The sequence below is a fragment of the Juglans regia genome, chromosome 9, assembly GCF_001411555.2.
Source record: "Juglans regia cultivar Chandler chromosome 9, Walnut 2.0, whole genome shotgun sequence".
In the NCBI taxonomy this organism is placed as follows: domain Eukaryota; kingdom Viridiplantae; phylum Streptophyta; class Magnoliopsida; order Fagales; family Juglandaceae; genus Juglans; species Juglans regia.
This window is the reverse complement of record NC_049909.1, coordinates 12,991,479-13,011,615: the sequence shown is the minus strand read 5'-3', so window position 1 is coordinate 13,011,615 and position 20,137 is coordinate 12,991,479. Positions and strand designations below refer to the sequence as shown.

At 35.8% G+C, this 20,137-nt stretch overlaps 3 protein-coding genes across 4 annotated transcripts; 2 read left to right on the top strand and 1 right to left on the bottom strand.

Moving 5' to 3' along the window:
• The first annotated feature begins 4,224 nt into the window (after positions 1 to 4,224).
• Positions 4,225 to 8,155, top strand: LOC108984281 (probable serine/threonine-protein kinase WNK3). Of its 2 annotated transcripts, none has more exons than XM_035694269.1 (8): positions 4,225 to 4,376; positions 4,630 to 4,667; positions 4,819 to 5,046; positions 5,135 to 5,286; positions 5,456 to 5,613; positions 5,937 to 6,120; positions 6,194 to 6,331; positions 6,444 to 8,155. In XM_035694269.1, the coding sequence occupies exons 1-8, from the start codon at positions 4,290 to 4,292 to the stop codon at positions 7,289 to 7,291; spliced, it is 1,833 nt and encodes a 610-aa protein (XP_035550162.1). In that variant the 5' UTR covers positions 4,225 to 4,289; the 3' UTR covers positions 7,292 to 8,155. The 2 variants fall into 2 exon arrangements, with proteins under 2 accessions (XP_035550162.1, XP_035550161.1); XM_035694268.1 differs by having other exon boundaries at positions 5,135 to 5,358.
• A 2,129-nt stretch (positions 8,156 to 10,284) lies between these two features.
• LOC108984280 (elongation factor Tu, chloroplastic) lies at positions 10,285 to 12,197 on the top strand. The gene has a single exon (XM_018956181.2). It carries the CDS (start codon positions 10,433 to 10,435, stop codon positions 11,900 to 11,902), a length of 1,470 nt encoding a protein of 489 aa, XP_018811726.1. The 5' UTR covers positions 10,285 to 10,432; the 3' UTR covers positions 11,903 to 12,197.
• Positions 12,198 to 14,271: 2,074 nt separating this feature from the next.
• On the bottom strand, positions 14,272 to 18,328 carry LOC108984283 (protein DEHYDRATION-INDUCED 19 homolog 6-like). Its single transcript, XM_018956187.2, has 5 exons — positions 18,139 to 18,328; positions 16,679 to 16,821; positions 16,327 to 16,404; positions 16,018 to 16,232; positions 14,272 to 14,822 (listed from the first exon to the last, which is right to left on the bottom strand). The coding sequence occupies exons 1-5, from the start codon at positions 18,206 to 18,208 to the stop codon at positions 14,720 to 14,722; spliced, it is 609 nt and encodes a 202-aa protein (XP_018811732.1). The 5' UTR covers positions 18,209 to 18,328; the 3' UTR covers positions 14,272 to 14,719.
• Between the last annotated feature and the right edge of the window lie 1,809 nt (positions 18,329 to 20,137).

Here is a 20,137-nt window from a genome sequence, read left to right as displayed (position 1 = left end):
GGACCCTCCACTGATACAGATAAGCCATGCAGCAACAAATTCTTGCACCATGTAATCGAGATTAAGCGGCACTGATCGGCAATCTTTGTCCGGTATACAGACACGAAAACACTCTACCCTGACCTGGTTACAGCTACGCGGTCATCGGAAAGCTTATTGCCAGAGGAGAAGCAAGCAGGAATTCCAGTAGGGTCTTGCATGGTTGGTGAAAAAAGATAGATTTTAATGAAATACTTAATGGGCAATGCCCAGTTTGGGCAGGTAGATGTAGCCAAGAAGATGAGTTCGAATGAATCAAAGAAAGAAAGCTGAGTAATGAATGAGAAATCTTTTAACATACAAAGTATGTATGAGAGATCTTAGTCACAAGATGAATGCGCCACAGATGCTGCCAGAGGTGTTTTTTTGCAGCATTAATGGCATCAGAATAATATTTCCAAACTGGCATATGGATTGGCAGTGAGTGTGAGAGTGAGTGAAGAACAGCCCCTTTTTGTATTCAATTATCTGCACTGCAACCTCTGCCCAAACTCCTATTTATTTTACTTAAATTTCTGACCATTTCTATTATTTCTATTATTATGATATTCTTCTACGAACACTGATTTTGGAAACCCGAGGTGGTTTTGCTTCCATGGATGGTTAAAAGCAGAGAATCAAGTATTTCACCAGATTTGAGGGATAGATTTCTACAAAATATAAGTCTTGGATCCATGATAACACGTTAGAGAAATTCATGGCATTAACTCATATTATAAAATTAATATTTTAAAAGAAGACTACTCATTTCTTATAAATATGTCTAAGATATTATTCACAGATAATGTGAAATTATTCTTCAACACTCTGTCTCACGTGCAGATCAGTATTTTTTTTTATTCTTGTCAAGGGATAAGTAATGTGGGCCCCATTCAACCTGTAACAAGCTCTGATACTATGAAAAAATTTATGAGCTTAACTCATCTCATCAAATCAGTTCTTCAAGAAAAAATTACTCATTCTTTATAAACATATTCAATACCTTATCCACATACAATATAAGATTATTTTTCAACACACATGAATCAATATTTTTTTTAATTAATTAATGTGGCTTTTTTAAAATAAATTTTTGAATTTTTTTATTTCTAATGGATAGCTAACGTGGAACAAAGTTAGTGATTGCTTCATATTTTATGGATTTCTTTCATATTATTTGGATTTTTAAGATTTATATATATATATATATATATTTTATTTTTGTGTTTTTCTAAACACATTGATTTGTACACATGAAATGTCATGTGTTACGTTGAGTCAGCTACGTACTAACGTAGCCCGCTATCCATCCAGATCGTGATTGACCCGAACCATTTGTTTGAAATTTTGAAACCAAAATAATAATAATAATAATAATAATAATAAAGAATAGAAATTAACCTTTCAAAACCAAATAACCCATTTTAAGAATGTGTTGAGTAATAATATACATCATACTCTCATCTTATTATGTAAAATATGACACATTAAAAGGGGATCCATTGTTAATTTTTTTTTTTCATGTCAGTCCCACTATTTATTTATTTTTTTTAAAATAAATGTGTGGCGCTTATGTATTGTATTACTGCAAATATCATTTCTTATTTCTCAATGTTGCCCCCTTATGATGAACAAATATATTTGTTCAAAAAATCTGCACAGGATTTACGTACCTTAAACTTTTATCTAGTAAATATACAAGAAAATTATTTATTTACGTCTAGTTAATTCTAGTGAAATGATTATTTGTAATTAAAATTAGTTGCGAATAATCTTTTAGTTGCAATAAATTAATCACAAAAATCTATTTTTCTTATAATGACGTACGTACTCCTATGATGATCTTGCGTCTAGTTACATCAAATCATATTGGTTTATGATTTTATTTTCGTGGATCTCTTGGTGGCTAAATGATATCTCTATAATAATAACAATATTATCAAAGAACATTCGACAAAAATAAATAGTTGATGGCCCTGATGCTCGGATCATTTCCTAAATGAACTTATGTTGCAACATACAGTAGGAAATGGATTCATTAACGCTTCCTCTATAAATCAAAAGATGAAAGCAAATTATATTAATTAGATTCTTATAAAATTAAAAATTTACTATATATTGGCTCTCATGCTCTGATCTTCATAGAATCAGTAGTAGATTGAAAATTAAAGAACCTTAGCCCAGATGCTGAGGCTTTAATTAAATACTAACAAATATTAAAAATGTTAGCTCAGCAATATATATATAAAAGAAGAATAATGATATTTGACCATCTGAAATTTATCGCTCATATGATCTTCTTGACGTAGTACTATCATGTGATACCACCTGGTTTATTAAAAAAAATTAAAAACACAAATACATAAGGGGTAGAGGGAATCTAAAATTTCAGTCTTTATTTTATTTTTTATTTTTTGTATTTTAGGATGCCATTTTGGTTTAAATATATCATTTTTTTAATAAACCACGTAGCAATACGGGGTGATGTCACGTCCTAAAGGCAATTTGAGTGCTAAGTTTCAGACGGCTCAATAGTAGTACTCATAGAAAAATAATGCTACCCACTATTATTTTTATAATCATCTCACAATTTCACGATGTAACATTTAATGATTGGAAATTATTTATTATATTATATTTACGAATCAATCATTTGATATCATGTCAAAAAATGTTGAGAAGATTAAAATGATCATAGATTTTTTTTAGATTTTTTTTTTTTGTATAAATAGCTGGTTTATGTCCCTTTCTTGGTGAAGTTGTCACATGAATGTGGTGGTTGGATGTCTTCACCCAACAGACAGGATAAAAAGGATGTTGTATAGACAAAGAAGAAACCAAGGAAATGAAGGCATATAAAAAGCAATAGCAGTTTGATACAGATAGTGGCTTGCTTTGGTAATCTTTAGTTCTCTCTGTCATTTTGCTTATCTATCTTTCCTGTCGGGTTAAGTTGAACATCTTTCTAAAATGTTGAGGTGAGACTTCGAACAATCTTTTTAATCCAAGCTTTTTTTTTTTCTTTTTCTTTTTTCATTGGGATATATAAAAGCTTAAAATGTTATTCTACAATTTAATTTGCAAGAGATTTAAAATTCAATTATCTTGTGAATGATGTGTTCTCTACATCGATTTGCAAATCAAAGAACTCTTCAAAAACACAATTAATCTCATTCCCTAGAATTTAGAACGTGTAAATTTTGTATAATTTTTTTGAAAAAAATGGTAAATTTAGAACTGATATAAAAAAATTATTTTTTTAATAGTCAATTTTATTTTTTTTAAAGAGAATGCGTAAAGCCTGCACACAAACATTAATTTAATATTGAGTGTGTGCTAAATTCGTATCAAAAATTAATTTCACTTTAAAAATTACATGCATTACAAATAGAACATTAAAAAACAAAAAGAAGATAAAATTCATTTAATTGAGCTGTCAAACCAACTATTTAAATAAAATAAAAAACACCTTAAATAGATTTGGGTGAGGCTTATGTGGGTGACTGTTACAATAATTTTTACCAAAACTTAACTAGAAATCTAATTTTAGGAGATTGGATGAGTTCCTTAATTCCTCCAAAATTTAATTCATGTACCTTTAGAAATAATGTTGTTACAAAATCCTTAAAAATCATAATAATTATTTTTTTAGCTAAGAATTATTTTTTTAGTTAAGAATTATTTTTTTAAAAATTTTTATAATCAGTCACTATTTATTATCTCATACTTCATATCTTATAAAAATAAAAAAATTATAAATATGAGATGTCAGCAGTTATTGATTTGTAGTAATTTTTTATTTTTATTTTTATAATCTTCACATAAAAAGAGATTTTGGAAATAAGTTTTTTAAAAACAGGGCACCGACAAAATGGGATGGGTTCTATACGTGTGTGATATGTCGCAGAAAAAGCAGCACTCCAACGTAAACATTAATCAAAGAACCAAACAAAGACGGTAATAATAGTGAGATATGCTCACATGGAGATGGCTGATTCGGCCAGCCATTAAAGCCGATTCGCTTTAACCAAATTTTTCTCTCTCTCGAGCCTCTTCTTCTTCGGTTTTATTTTCAGGACCCTTGGCGAGCCTTTGTTGGTTTCTGGGTATTATTCGGATCTCCCATTCCGTTTCCCTTACGCTGGTTTGGAATTTTGTTTTGAGGTTTCTTTTTTCGTTTTTTGTTTTTGTTTTTTTGTTTTAATTTGATCTGAGTGACTGAGATATTGCAGGGAACTCGGTTTCTTTTGTGCTTCGATTGGAAACGAGAAATGCCACAGGACTTGTCGTCCGAACTAGACCTGGACAATTCCGACACCGAGTTCATTGAGGTTGATCCCACTGGTCGATACGGTCGGGTCAGTTTAACGTCAAAATTATCTACTTTCTATCCAAAATTTTCAGTTTTGCTTATAATTTGGTTGTTATGCAACTTTTTCAAATTCTGATTATAGCTGCTTCGTTCCTCTTTTTCTGGGTTAGGAAAATTAGTCAATGCTGCTTCTTTTTTTCTGTGGTGATTGTTTGATCACAAATGAAGCTTGGGTTGATATATATTGCTATGTTTATTGATGGGTTTTGTTTTGTTTAAATTTAATGGTGGCTTTGCAGTATAAAGAGGTGTTAGGAAAAGGTGCTTTCAAGAAAGTGTATCCTTTTGTTGCATCTGCTATGTTAATCAGAATTTCAACTATTAAAGAAAAAAAAATGCAATTAGGTGCACTGTAAATAATATGCTTTTGAGACTGGAACGATAGGTGCAATATCTGTTTGTCCTTGATCAAACTGAGGGAACTTCAGATATCGAGCATTTGATGAGTTGGAGGGAATTGAGGTAGCTTGGAATCAGGTTAAGGTGGCAGACCTATTACAAAACTCCGAAGACTTGGAGCGACTATATTCGGAAGTTCATTTACTCAAGACTTTAAAGCACAAGAACATAATTAAGTTTTACAATTCCTGGATCGACACAAAAAATGAGAGTATTAACTTCATTACAGAGATTTTCACCTCTGGAACATTACGGCAGTAAGTTTCTATATTTGCTCGGTAATTACCATCTGGTTTCATTTTTATTTTGCTTTTGTGAAAGGTTTTGTCAATGGATTTTATGTAGATACAGGAAGAAACATAAACATGTTGATTTAAGAGCATTGAAGAAATGGTCCCGGCAGATCCTAGAGGGCCTTCTTTATCTTCATAGTCATGACCCACCTGTTATTCATCGAGATTTGAAGTGTGATAACATATTTGTCAATGGGAATCAAGGTGAGGTGAAAATTGGTGACTTAGGCCTGGCTGCAATTCTTCGCCAGGCTCGTTCAGCTCATAGTGTCATTGGTGAGGCTAGTATTATCTTTAATCTTTCCCTCTTGGGATTAGATTTATAATGTGAACTTTGTTGCTGGGGCCAATGTTATTGTTATTGTGACTTCAGGTACCCCAGAGTTCATGGCACCGGAGCTTTATGAGGAGGGATACAATGAGCTTGTAGACATTTATGCCTTTGGCATGTGCTTGATTGAATTAGTGACCTTTGAGTACCCATATGTTGAATGTGCTAATGCGGCTCAAATATATAAGAAAGTGACATCGGTACAGCCTTAACAATCTTTGGCTCATTTCAATTATTTTCCCCTTGTAATTTCTTTCAAATATACAAGAAAAGGTTGCCATCAGGGTTGTCATATAAAATATTCTCAGTGCATTCTGAAATTTGGATTCTTTTTTCTTTTGCCCGAAAATGCTTGTGAAATTTTGTAATCGAAGACTTGTAAAAGGTCTTAATAGCAAGAAAACCTCTAAGCTTTACCTTTAATTCTAAATCCTGGTTCCTGGTTGTCGAACTCCTTTGCAAGAAAAGCCGTTAACTTCACCTTTGGTGTCTAGATTTTCATATAATTTCTTTTCCTTTGTAGGGAATAAAGCCGGCATCATTGGCAAAAGTCAAAGACCCTGCAGTTAAAGCATTTATAGAAAAATGTATTGCAAAAGTATCTGAACGCTTGTCTGCTGAGGAACTTTTAATGGATCCTTTTCTGCAATCAGATGAGGATCATGGAAGTTTAGGTTGTTCTCTGCGTCCCAAAACCCATCATTCAGGTAAGTTTCAGTAGTTTGTACAGAGATCAGAACCCTTATGCTTGTGTCCTCACATTTGACATGATGAAGACAGAAGGCAGTCATGATCTCCTCGATATTGGTAAAAGTGCTAAGGATCCATCTGTTGAGACAAGTAGAGATTTCACAGTTCAAGGTCAACGGAAAGATGGTAACACGATATTTCTGAAACTACGAATAGCAGACTCCTCAGGTTGTCTATCCTTCTCTTTGTTTCTCTTTTAATTTTTCATATTTTAATCAAAAGACAGATATTTACGTTAACATTTACTGGGTTAAATTGGAAATTTTCCTCATTGGACTAGGTCTTTATCGCAATATCCACTTCCCATTTGATATTGAGGCAGACACTGCAATTTCTGTTGCTAGTGAAATGGTCGAGGAGTTGGACCTAACGGATCAAGATGTTTCAGCAATCGCTGAAATGATTGACTCAGAAATCCGGTCACACATTCCAGATTGGACAGCAAGAGCACTCTTTGGAGATAGTTATGATGGAGAAGGTGCAAGTCCTGATAGCTGTACCTCTGAAGCCAAGGATGATGCTTCTCCTCTCATGAATGAGCCTACTACCCCTTCTAGTGGTTTTGCACTGGAAAGATTGCCTTCGGGTCATAAGTATTGGTCTGATTCGCCCAAGGCACCTGGTGGAACCTCACCGGTACAGTCTAGCCCTTTAAACTTGCCTTCTCAGGTTGATTCAGTTGCTGGTTGGGCTAGCTTGACTGGAGATAATGAAAAATCTCCTGGTCATGATGAAGACCAGGATAATCCTTATTTTGGTGTTATACTTGAACAACCTGAGAATGAGTTTGTTTCTGATGATGATGGTAATAGCGAAGAGAACACACCTAATTTACTTGTTGACGTGCAATTTGGTGAGAAAAACAGTGAAGATGCAGATTCGCATTCTAGCAATGGAGGCTATCCTTTTGAAGAAAACTATTTTGAATCAGAAGCTGTCAAGATACTTTCCGGGAAACTTGAGAATCTGCTAAAGCAGCAGCAAGATGAGCTAAATGAATTAAAGAGGAAGCATGAACTCGCCATAGCAGAACTTTTAAAGGGACTTCCTCCAGATATCTATCAAAAGGTATTAAGTAACTGTAAGCAGAACAGTTCTGACCATAAAATGCACATTGAGGCCCTATAAAAATTGGAAGTGGTGTTGCCTCACTTCTCCAACTTCCCATAGGTTGGTAATTTTTCTAATCCACTAATTTTTCCCAGAAAGGGAAACTTATCTACTCATCTTGGAAGGGCTGAATATAGTCTGTAAAGCTCAATTATGTTTCGCATGCTTATGCTATATTCTGTGAAGCTCAAAGACTTTTCACACGATTAAGGTGGGGGAGCATGACTACAGAGATGTAAATCATGCTACTGTATGCATCTTTAACAGAGATTTTGCCTGTATTTAAGGAGAATGCCAAACAGAAATATGGGTGCTGGTGCTGTATGATAGTCAAGCATGTTGAAGAATTATACTTTCTAGAGTGACTCAGGATGGGCTGAGCTCAAGGGATTGATCCAGCACAATTTCCTTTTCACTCACATTAGGTGATCCTGCTGAGGTGAGCAGCTCAGATAAGCCCTATATCTGTATACTATAAGTCTGCATATGCTTAAAGAAATCTACTCATCATTCATTCTACCTTTAGTTTGATACGACTAATCAGTAATTTATAGGTTTTATACTTGCATATACGATTCATTTTGTTTCGATTTTATTAGTCTGATTGCTTCAGATTTCAGAATGCCGTCTGTTTAGGCATTTAGTCATACAAACGTTTTGGGATTCTTGTTCATGATTCATTGCAGTGTCAAAGTAAGGTTATGGGAATGTGTGGCCCCTTATTTGCTTATCAATTGTGAATGTATCTTTCTTATGACAAGAGTTCATGTCAGTGTTTGGCGTGCTTGTATGTATCCCAGTATTGTGGGATGGCTAAATCATGGATTCATGGTGTTCAAAATTGAGATGAGTTTGTATTCAGAATAACTTCTTCTCTTTCCACAAAATTCTAAGGATTTAAATTGAGGTTTAGTGGAATTACGGAGACAAATATGGTTTTAGTTTCCTTTTCACTCCTTCAGATATCAGCAATCGATTGATTGTCAACCAAACATATTGACCCTTTTTTTTTTCATATATTAGTTTCTCATCTGCAAAATGGTCCTAGAAATTGTGAAATATGTACTACAAAGCAGAGAAAGCTGAAAAATGGTTTGTCTCCTATTTATAGCATTATAAATACAACTGGTCTTAGAATAATACATCCTACCCCTTTACTTATCAAAAAGAAAAGAATAATGATATATACAAGTCTCAAATGTACAAGTCTCGCAGGTTTTTTTTATAAAAAAAATGGATCCCACCATAAAAGTGTGAAAAACTTCTTTTTCTTGATAGGGTCTACTTGTTTACAAAAGGCTTACGGCTTGTACAGTTGGGGCAAGCCCCTCACATAAGATGCTGATCTTAGGGGATGAAGGAGCTTTGGCTGCTCCCTCCACTCCACTCCACTCCTCTCCCTTCCTCCTCCTCCTCCTCCTCTGCCCAAGGCTTAAAAGCCATTTTCGTAGAATTCTCCTCTTTTTTGACCTCCCATGGTGAAAATCATCGATCTACAGCTTTTCGACATCTCTGAGAAACATTTGGCCACACCATTAGAATCTTAGATCCCTAATCTAAAAACAAGGAAGTGCTGACAAAATTTGAGGGGCGTGCACGCCTAATGGCATTCAAAGTAGCATGTGAGCCCCATGTACTGCCCATTAAAGGAGCCCAACGTCATAAGATTTTGACCTCGTATATTTGAGACTCGCAATTGGCACGGAAGGTCACTTTTGTAAGAAAGTTCTACTCTTTACCCTGGAAATATGAAAACAAAGCTAATATTTTTTTGTTTACCTAAAAGGAAATGTTTGCAAAGGCAATCCCCGAAGGATTGACTCAATTTTGGTCTTGGAGGTGTGCTTTCCAGTCTAACATTCAAATTCTTAGGTGCAAATAATTTCTAGAGTTCACTCCTTATCGACGAAAAGTTGATTTATATGATTCGTGGGTGTGTTACTGAATTATTAAATTTAGAAAAAAAAAATTCATTAGCTACTATTTACCGCCTTACACCCTACATCTTGGGATGTGAGAATGAATAGTAGCTGATGTATAGCATTCCTCTTAAATTTATGATGCATTTTTATGATTTTCAAAGTTCCTCATCATTAAAAAAAGGTTTGTAAGAGATTAGCAACTGTGATTATTTGAAATTACATTGGAAAAGTTTATATTATGTGGAAACAATTAGTAATTACATCTAGATGGATGAGATATCTATGGATGTGTGTTTAGAGTACTCATGAATTTATTCTAAGGTGGAGTTGGAAACCTCCTCTTTCTTAAAGCAATCTGAGTAGCTGAGTCAAAAGATGTGGAGCATAGACTCTCTTCGTGTGCTACCCTGGGACATAATCATCTCGCTCAATTCAATTCCTACGATCCACAAATCCATTTTTTATGAATCACAAACAACCATTTGACCCTTGCCCTTTGGACCACAAACCCTTTGAAATTGAATACGAGCCCCAAGTGTCTATTGACCATTATTTGCATGGACAACATACAGTTGCGGTTACTATGAACACTTGCCATGCTCAGGCATTCATATTCCATGTTTTAGATCTAATAGATATAGATTATTATACTCTTTATATTAGATATAAGTTTTAAATAGATAAATTTTGTATAAGTATTTTATAATAATGCAGATCTAACATAAAAAAATAAATTTTTTTTACACTTTTTCATAGTAGAATCATTTCTCTTATTAAAATCTTTCTTTGTCATGTCTAATAATTTTAAATTAATTCTACATATAATTGTGAAGTGCGTAAATTTTATGTAATCATTTTAAAAAATAGTGTGATTTATTATCAAAAAATTAAATCTTTTTTTTCATATAGATATTATATTTTATTTATTTTTTTCAAAATGATTACGTAACAGTTATACGATTCATTATTACCAATATTTTTTCTCATAATTTCACCCTCTCCTCTTAGAGATACGCGTGGCAGCATCTAACACATATGGCACAGAAAATTCATATTACAGCAAGTGACCCACCCCTCAAAGCCAGGCCAGAACTGGATAAACCCCTTCCCCCACCCTCGGCTTTGTATGATATGAGGCTCTCGTTTTGTCTTCCAATAGATAACTCTCCTTCACTCCCATTCTTCTTCGCTCTCTAATTCCTCTCTTCCTCCTCCCATCCTGTTGCCCGTATCCGCCATGGCTATTTCCTCTGCAACAGCCGCAGCAGCCTCCGCTGCCTCGAAACTCACATACCCATGTGCCACACCGCCCACCCCGACCACTTCTTCCCTTACATTCTACCCCAAATCCACTTCCAAACTAAGCAAACCCACCACCGTTTCCCAACTTTCCTCCTCTTTCCTCAACCCCTCTACCATCCTCCACCTGACTCCTTCCTCCACCGCCACACATCACCGCCGCACTTTCACCGTCCGAGCCGCCCGGGGTAAATTCGAGCGCAAGAAGCCCCACGTCAACATCGGAACCATTGGCCACGTCGACCACGGCAAGACCACTCTCACCGCGGCGCTCACCATGGCTTTGGCCTCCCTCGGTGGCAGCGCACCCAAGAAGTACGACGAGATTGACGCCGCACCAGAAGAACGGGCTCGTGGAATCACTATCAACACTGCCACCGTCGAGTACGAGACCGAGAACCGCCACTACGCCCACGTGGACTGCCCCGGCCACGCCGATTACGTCAAGAACATGATCACCGGTGCCGCCCAGATGGACGGCGCAATTCTCGTTGTTTCCGGCGCCGACGGTCCAATGCCACAGACCAAGGAGCACATACTGTTGGCCAAGCAAGTGGGTGTACCGAACATGGTCGTGTTCTTGAACAAACAGGACCAGGTCGACGATGAGGAGCTCTTGCAGCTCGTGGAATTGGAGGTGCGTGAGTTGCTTTCCTCTTATGAATTCCCCGGTGATGATGTGCCTATTATTTCTGGTTCTGCTTTGTTAGCTTTGGAGGCTTTAATGGCCAATCCTAGTCTTAAACGCGGCGACAACGAATGGGTTGATAAGATTTATGAACTTATGGATTCGGTGGATAGTTACATACCAATCCCACAAAGGCAAACGGATCTACCGTTTTTGCTTGCTGTTGAAGATGTGTTTTCGATTACCGGTCGTGGAACTGTGGCCACCGGCCGTGTCGAGAGGGGTACGGTTAAGGTTGGAGAAACTGTGGATATTGTGGGTTTGAGGGACACAAGGAATACTACTGTAACTGGTGTGGAAATGTTTCAGAAGATTCTTGATGAGGCTTTGGCTGGGGATAATGTGGGGTTGTTGCTTAGAGGTGTTCAGAAGGCTGATATACAGAGAGGGATGGTTTTGGCTAAGCCCGGCTCCATTACCCCACATACTAAGTTTCTTGCCATTGTGTATGTGTTGAAGAAGGAAGAGGGTGGTAGGCATTCGCCCTTTTTTGCTGGTTATAGGCCACAGTTTTACATGAGAACTACGGATGTGACTGGCAAGGTGACTTCGATTATGAATGATAAGGATGAGGAGTCTAAGATGGTTATGCCTGGCGATCGTGTGAAGATGGTTGTGGAACTCATTATGCCTGTGGCTTGTGAACAAGGAATGAGGTTTGCTATCAGAGAAGGAGGAAAGACTGTTGGTGCTGGTGTTATTCAGTCCATCATTGAGTGATACTAATAAGCTTTGGCATTCTTGATAGGAAATTCTATTTGCATTTTTTGAGTGGTGCCAGAATGACATCCTATCCTCAAATTCATGCAATTAGTTTTGCTGTTTTACATAACTTTGATCTATCCAATGTCATATATTTGTAGGTTTGTACTTCTTTTGATTGATGCCTAGCTAGTTTCGTAATATTTTTGTGATGATTTTAATGTTACTTTTTCTCTTCTTCTTCTTCATCTTGTGAACTATTGAAGGTGAATTTTATACAATTGCTTCTGTGGAAATATGAGATGTTTTGGCATTTCTCCCCTGAGCAAGCTGTTTTGTTTTTTTCCGTATTTTCTATGCTTATAAAAAAAGAATAGAAGATATAAGATAAATTATCAAAAAAAATTTCTATGCTTATGAAACAAAACATGACAGTTTAAAGGCTCCCCTAATAATGTATATGTCATGTTGCTGCCTTGCTGGATCATACTAGTTCTTGCTGTACTATCTGAACTATCAAATGCATAAGGTAAATGGGAGCTCAAATTGCAGCTTGGATGTACCAAATGATATGTAGCTTGTTGTATAATGATGTCTCCATTTGAGAGTTGAATCTTCATCGGTTAGATGCTCCAGTATAGTTTATTTTACCTGCATTTGTATTGAACTGGGAGGGAGGCAAATACAACAAATCTGTAGCATAATTTTCAGAATTTGCTTTTTGATAGTCAGGATGCTTAGTGCCAATCTTCTCTTGACTCTTGAGGTTGATTTCCAACCTTGATCAAGGGGACGCAAAATGACTTGTTGCTGTTGCTACCTTTTGATATTGATTGAAAATAATAGAACTTGTACTTTTCCATTGAGCCCCCTACAGAAAAGAAGCCTCTCTTTAAGGCTCTGCAATTTTCCAGGTACATAAGACAAGACATATACAAGAGTTATTATGGAAAATTTTACTTTCAAGTAATAGTGAAATGAATTATTAGGAAAGATGGTCATATGAGGGAAGTAACCTGATGGGCCACACCTGAGATGGTTGTCTGGTCAAGCTCCAACCAAAGAGTTTGTGCAGACCATTTTAAGTGTGAGAGTGAGCCATCCCATTTGTAGAAGCCAGAGGGATTACGGTGCTGAAACTTTCATCGTGAACTATGTCCCAACTATTACTACTTTTAATTCTCGCCAGCCATTTATAAATACTACATATCTTATCCAGATCCAGAATTTGGGCTTCTTGCAATACTTACCTGGGCAGCTCTAGCTTCAGCAATGGCAGAAAATTGACGACGAATCAAAGCAGCCATGATTTTACCTTCATGATTTCCACACACCATATTCACCCATGTAAACGAGTCGTTCTATTACAATTAAGATTCTACCAATGTGGGCTTTGGAATGAAATACAAGCTGCAGGCCTTATGGACGTAGTTTAATATTGCACTAAAATTTTTTCTAATGTAAAGAAAGTCTAAGGGTAGGTTTGAGGGGTGAGATGAGAATTTTGTGTTTTGTTTTGAAGTTTAAAATATTAAGTTTTAATATTATTATTATTTTGGGATTTTAAAAAGGTGTATTGGGATTTTAAAAAGTTGAATTGTTTATTATATTTTGTATGGAGATTTGAAAAAGGTGTAATTATGAGATGAGATGAGATGAGAATTTTGTGTTTTGTTTGAGGTCCCAAACTTGCCCTAAGTGGCATTTAGAAGTCTTCAATTTATCTCAAGGTTTTAGCTGGTCTAAAAATCCCATGCTCTTTCTAAAGATTAGTGCAAAAAATACTCCAGGAGTGCCTCATATTTGCAAGAAATAAGCATGTCAACGTTTTGGAATCTTTAGAGCACTGGCATTTCAAAAGCCAATGCATCTTTAAAATTTGAAGAAAAAGCTTGAAATACATTAAAATCTACATTGACTTATTCATAAAGTAAAAATTTGAACTATAAGCTACAGTAATTTTAAGTATAACTTTAAATTTAAAGATGTGCCGTTCATCTTCAAAAGTAATATTTTATTATAAAAATCATTTGAACTGTTTTGCTTTTCAGTTTTTATTTTCTGCAATTTTCACTTTCACCGAACGCCCTTTTACTTTTATTTTGGTGTTCAATTTTGAAACATGTGAAGAAAAAAATATTATTATTAATTAACATATTAATAGTATAATTACAAAATATGAAAAAACAATAAAAATATTATTATTAAAAAAATAATATTATATCATTATTTTGACTAATCTAATATGGTTAAAGAGGTTTTAGATTTATAAAAAACACATTTTCCCTAAAATTTTGAAGATGACTATGATAGAACCAATGCTAATGCTCTTATAGGTAGAGGCAATGCCTAAAGTGCAGACTTTTGTCACAATCAAACAACATATATAACCACAAATCTCTAACAAGTCATTACATTACATCGAATGTTTAACCACTAGCGTTCCTCTCCTAATCCTTTGGCAAAGTATATAGCTAATCATTTTGTACAGCAAATAAAATCCCATTGTTTGCGAAATTTTGGCCTGGCATTTACAATTCATCAGCTTTATAACTGGAAACATTTGCTTCTACCCTTTAGTACATAGACAGATTGATACTTCAGACCAAGCTTTACCATCACACTGCCTTAGATGAAAGATGTAGTAGTGCAATATTAGTTGGCCATTTCAGACCAATTTTCTATACTAGTAATATAGAAACTATTTTCGCATCCTAAAATCATGCACCGGATGAAAGCCCAGTGCCAATTGAGAATGAGTTGTTAGCGATTGATGAACGGAACAACCCATTTGCATCTTCGACTTATGAGCATCACAGAACAATGGGGTAGGTCTTAGAAAATGGTGGACATGATCAGCTGTTGAACAAAAGCTGCTTTCTGCCTTCTCTCTTCAATATCCTGTTCACAACCTTCATCTAGCGAAGATGGCCCGGTGCTGCAAAAGCAAGAAGCATAAGCAAATTCCTAGCATCTGGTTGTATTCTCATACTTGACTAATCATAAGTATATACTTCCAGAGTAGTTATTGGAAGTTGTATCCTAAAAGCATATGAATGAAACTGCAAGATATGCATGTTTTATTCACATGTATTGCTCAACAAAGAGATTTTAATTAAAAGAATGTGTTCACTCTACCGCATTAACATCAGGAAAGAACAGAAAAGGTTAAATAAGGCGTGAATATAGATCCTTAATTTTCCACTTCTTGAAGCAGAAGATTGGACAATAAAACAACTTCTTTTAAACAAGTGGACAATTGCACCCTTCAATCAAGTGAAGGGCACTAAATTGCATTTTCCAAGCAACAAAAGTGATAGAGACGCTACTTCCTGAACACAGGAAATTCAAGTACCAAACAGAGAAACGAAACGATTGAAAAGGAAGGATTGTGAATATGAGCTGCTGAAGCAAGCTAACTTGTCAATCACGGTTCAACTTCAACTACTAAAACAAGGCTTACCACCAGAGGAAGAAACAGGCACAAAGTCCTCTATTTAAAAACCAAGCTCTGTTAAGTGGGTAATTTAAGCCAAAAAAGAAAAAAAAAAGAGTTACCAAGAGGTCCTCAATAATTAGCAGTCAAGACTCAGATACCCCACCCCTCCCCTTAGCTTCCCCGTCCCCACCCTAGTTTCTAAAACTACTTGGTCATAGCCATCGCAATAGATACAAATTTGTAACCCTGAAATTAATTTGGAAATTATGTAATTATGACAGAACCTGGTCTTTACCTGAAAAGAAAAAGTTTACACAGGATACTGTTAAAAGTCTTTCACAAGAGAAGCCACTTGTTGTGGCAGTTCAAGAAGTTATCATGTGCAAGCAAGCATACTGATTGATGAAACCGATATACACATCACAGTCTTTGCAACATAGCTAGCACTGCGGAAATGTCTCACACATTTCTTAGCAGAACAAAAGTTCCATAATATATTGTAAATAGCTTTAAGATCCATTATAATTTCGGCCTTCCAAGCCAGGAAGTGCACCGAGATAAGCTTCCCATCTTGTTATTCATTTGAAAAAGATTTCCTATCACATCTAACATCTCTTAAATAACTACAAGCACTAAATTTACTGTGTGATTTTTATTCTCTTTTATAGAATTTTTGGTTCTAATGCAAATGTACCTTTTCAAATCAGAAGCATCAGAGGCTTCATCTCTGAGACATTCATCTTGCTGGATACTTTGAGGGTCGAACAAAGGCCTACTGTTGATAAACAATGCAAGGACTGGATCAGGTGCAGAATCATGTTTGTCTCCCAGACCACCAGTCGGAAGAATTTTGCCAAGAACTGCTGCATTACCAGTCCAGAAGCCAGATTTCTCAGATTTTCTCCTCCGCTGCGAAGCAAAGGAAATATATTCTGGTAAATACAAAGCATGATATATGCTTTAAAGAGATTGTATGCTAAAACAATAACATGACATTTCATACCATTAGTGAGCTTGCATGCTGCACTATAAAATGCCCAATCACATCTTTCCCAAGATTTGCCGCACACAGAGGACAAACCTGAGATACTCAATCATTTAAAACAAAATTAAATGAAACCACACAATTTTGTTATATCCAGAAACATTTTTTCCGTAGTTTACTCTTCCCGTTGTTGTTTTTGCTGAACAGCTTTACTTCCTTTTTTTTTTTTAAAAAAAAAAAAAGCAGGATGAACCATAACATGCATTGAATCAAGGAACTATAGCAATTTTCAACTTCATTAATTGGAGGCTGAACCAGGTATTGGACTGAGTGCACATATAATAAAATAATGATAAAGAAAAGCACTTACTGCATTTTTCAAGTCAAAGCAGTGATCTTCTTGCAAATGGCTACAGAGCACAGATAACTCAATGTCTACATAACAAAAGGGACATGGAAAACAAGCTCTTGCATCATCCTCCACATCTGAATCGTCGAATAATAAGTGACTATCTGTTTGGGATGGGGGACAAGAAAAGGATTTGTCAGACACAATATTAACCCATCTAGCACCAATGTCCATTGTGGTGAGAACTACAGAAATATATCTAAAGAAAAAAAGGCCCATGATTCCACAAAATCATAATCATAAGTTGAGGAATGGGTGCAAGAGTAACATAAACAAATCAACAGAAAATGAATATGGAGGAAAAAAACAGAGATAGCGAGAACGGACACTGTTGGCTTATTCTTCATGATCTAGACTTTCTTGGGGTAGGCACAACTTATCTCCCTCCTGATAACTGATTAATATCGCAAGGAAAACCTTGCATGTGCTTAGTATCTCTAAACATTATTACTCTATCCTGCGGGGGTAAAGAAGCAACCATCTATCCTTCTACAATTCACTCCCCTGTGCTTATAAAATCTATTTGTCTCCAAAACATATAGAGTTTTGCTCTCATATCAAATATGTTGGAACCAGAATACTAGGATTAGATGAATGATTTTCTTGGCTCTTCGACATCAGCACTGTCATTCTCAGTTGATCCACGAACCCATGAAGTATTGAAAAATCCATGTTCAGATCCTCCATTCGTGCTTTTCACTTTGGATCCTTTCCACTGCGTTCATCCTCAAGGAAATTTGAATACTACTCAATTAAAGGGAATAACTAGCCTCCAACCTAATATAACTTTCATCCACCGTAATTAATCAAAGCCTCTGAGTCAAGGTCCTATATAGTCACTCGGCAAAACCAACAAAATAAGTTGTAACAACGTATAAACAGAAAGTATTGAGATTCTTCTAGCCTTAGTATCTGAGAACAATATCTCATGCATTTAGCCTTGTAGCCTTACAAGCACAAACATATAACGGTCACCGATGGATAAATCAACCATAACCTCTTCATTAGAATCATATTTGAAGTTAATAACATAAGAATATGATCGGATTCTTTCTTTACGGGAAGGATTTCAGGGAAAAAAAAATTGGCATCTGCAGAAAACCGTTATTTTCCTCTCTTTTTTCCACTAAATCATGACCCAAAACCTAAAGATATATATTTTTACTCGTTAAATTATCCAAAATATTCTAAGCTCAGTCCCTGACAACTCTCAGTCTCTCACGTAGGCCACTGCTTTGGTAAAAAGTACAACTTTGCTAACATCCACAAAATTCTGCAACCCAACAGACAAGATTGAACCCAAAAACTTAGAAAGACCTTTCACCTCCAAGAAAAAAGAAAACAGAACACACAAAGGTCGAAAACTTTTTCAAGCACAACATACGCAAAATCATTAAAAGTGATAGAAGAAAGAAATAAACCAGTGTCAATGCGCGCAGCTTGGACAGTAGAAAAATGCTTGACAGAGAAACCCCTGAAGTCAACGTCCATGGCGTTCACCGTTTACCGGTAAGAAGTATCAGTTAGAGACCTCGGTGGAACAGAGAGAGCTTTTCCCTTTCTTCCCTTGTTACAGTCCTCGTCAGTTTGGTGGCTGCGGACCTCGAGTGGTGTTTGCATCATATAGCCTCTCTTTCTCTCTCTCTCTCTCTCTCTGCGTGACACACAAAAAAGAAAGTTGACCGATGGTTGACACGTGGATAGGTATAAAATAATACATGGTGGAAGAAAAATCTATAATTATACTAAAAATATGATTTCTTTCTGCTATTTAATATTTCTTTACCAAAAAAGAATTTGCTTATTAATTGGGAATAACTCATGAGAAGGGTTCAATTAGATGACTATGTTCCCAAACAAAGAATAAAAAATTATAAATATAATTTTATGTATAATACAAATAAAATTATATATATCACTATATACGTATATCACTATATATCACTATTATACATACATATATATATGTATTATAAAAAAAAATTTCATGGAGAGATTTTTTATCAATATATTAAATATATGAAAAGTGTTGTAATCACGAGAAGATCTCATAAAATAAATCTACAAATTGACATAGCTTAATAGGATATGCCAGATCTACTTTACAATAAAAATATATTTATAATATAACGTACCACATCAAATTATATTAGTTTGTTAATTTATGAAATTCTTTTGTGACTAAAGTAGTTTTCTAAATATAATACATATTTATCTATTTTTAATATACAACAAAATACCAGAAGAAGGGTTTTACCTGATCTTTAACATGAAAATGAATAGAAAGTAGAAGATAATAAAGAAAAACCTAAAAGGGATTCAAACTAAAATAAAGAAAGATTCACACATTGATCATGTCTTCTAATTTCAGAAAAATCTGAATTATTGGGTATTACAGATTAAAAAAAAAAAAAAAGAAGACTACTGATAGAAAAATCTGAAATTTTCTACAATATAATTTTGATGGCAAGCAAACAACAAATGCAAGTATAGCACAAAATAAAATTATAATTATTCCTTTCATATATTCTACCTTCTTTTTGGATTTTAATTTAAACTCAAGTGCATTTCTAGTTAATTCCCAAATATTGAAAGTAAAAAAAAAAACAAAAACATCTATACACACATACACATATATATATCACCCTATATCTTAAAAGCGTGTATAAAACATGAACAGTAATGAATAGTAGCAGCCTTTTTCTCAGTTACTTTTCTCAGTTCCGATTTTAGTCTTGTTTTTCTTCTTCGTTCAGTTCCAATTTCCAGATAAACGTTACATACATATCTAATCTTCTTCGTTCAGTCCCTCAGTTCCGATTTTAATCGTTACATACAGATAAACATAAAATAAATATCTAATCTTTACATATAAGAGATGAGATATCTGATCTCCACACTTTCATCTCAAATTTACAGAACACTTCAAATTTACAGAACAATTCTCGCATATTTTTTTCTTCTTTCTCCGTGTGGGTTTCGGTGAGGGACACGGAGGCTGCGCGTGGGGGATTCCGAAGGTGGGTGCCATGGTCGGCGCCTTGAAGGGGACTCGTCGGTGGTGGTCGTGAGGTTCGGTGGCCACGTACGGCGGCGTAACGTGAAACAAATGGGTGAAACCCATTTCCGTTCGGTCTCCGTGGGGGAGACGGAGGGCTGCGCGTGGCCCACTTCGAAGGCGGCTGGGATGGTCGCCGCCTTGAGGGGGACTCCTCCGTCGTGGTCGTGACCGTCGGTGTCGACGTACGGCGGCGGAAACTCAAAAAAATCAAAGAGACCCATTTCGGTTCTCCTTCCACGGAGGAGACCATGGCTGCGCGTGGGGAAGATTGAAACTGCCAGGGATGCTCGCCGGCGTGAGGAGAACACGCCGACGTTGGCCGTGACGATAGCCGGGACTCGGCGGCGCCGGGCAGCGCT

What these genes read in the sequence shown, in the direction of transcription:
- LOC108984280 (XM_018956181.2), top strand. Translation starts at nt 10,433, where the DNA reads ATGGCTATTTCCTCTGCAACAGCCGCAGCAGCCTCCGCTGCCTCGAAA.
- LOC108984283 (XM_018956187.2), bottom strand. Translation starts at nt 18,208, where the DNA reads ATGGACGTTGACTTCAGGGGTTTCTCTGTCAAGCATTTTTCTACTGTC. An exon ending in AGCTGCGCGCATTGACACTG is followed by an intron (nt 16,822 to 18,138) that starts GTTTATTTCTTT and finishes CATCCCAAACAG; the next exon opens with ATAGTCACTTATTATTCGAC. An exon ending in AGCATGCAAGCTCACTAATG is followed by an intron (nt 16,233 to 16,326) that starts GTATGAAATGTC and finishes TTTGCTTCGCAG; the next exon opens with CGGAGGAGAAAATCTGAGAA.
- LOC108984281 (XM_035694268.1), top strand. Translation starts at nt 4,290, where the DNA reads ATGCCACAGGACTTGTCGTCCGAACTAGACCTGGACAATTCCGACACC. An exon ending in ACCTCTGGAACATTACGGCA is followed by an intron (nt 5,047 to 5,134) that starts GTAAGTTTCTAT and finishes GATTTTATGTAG; the next exon opens with ATACAGGAAGAAACATAAAC. An exon ending in TCCCAAAACCCATCATTCAG is followed by an intron (nt 6,121 to 6,193) that starts GTAAGTTTCAGT and finishes TGATGAAGACAG; the next exon opens with AAGGCAGTCATGATCTCCTC.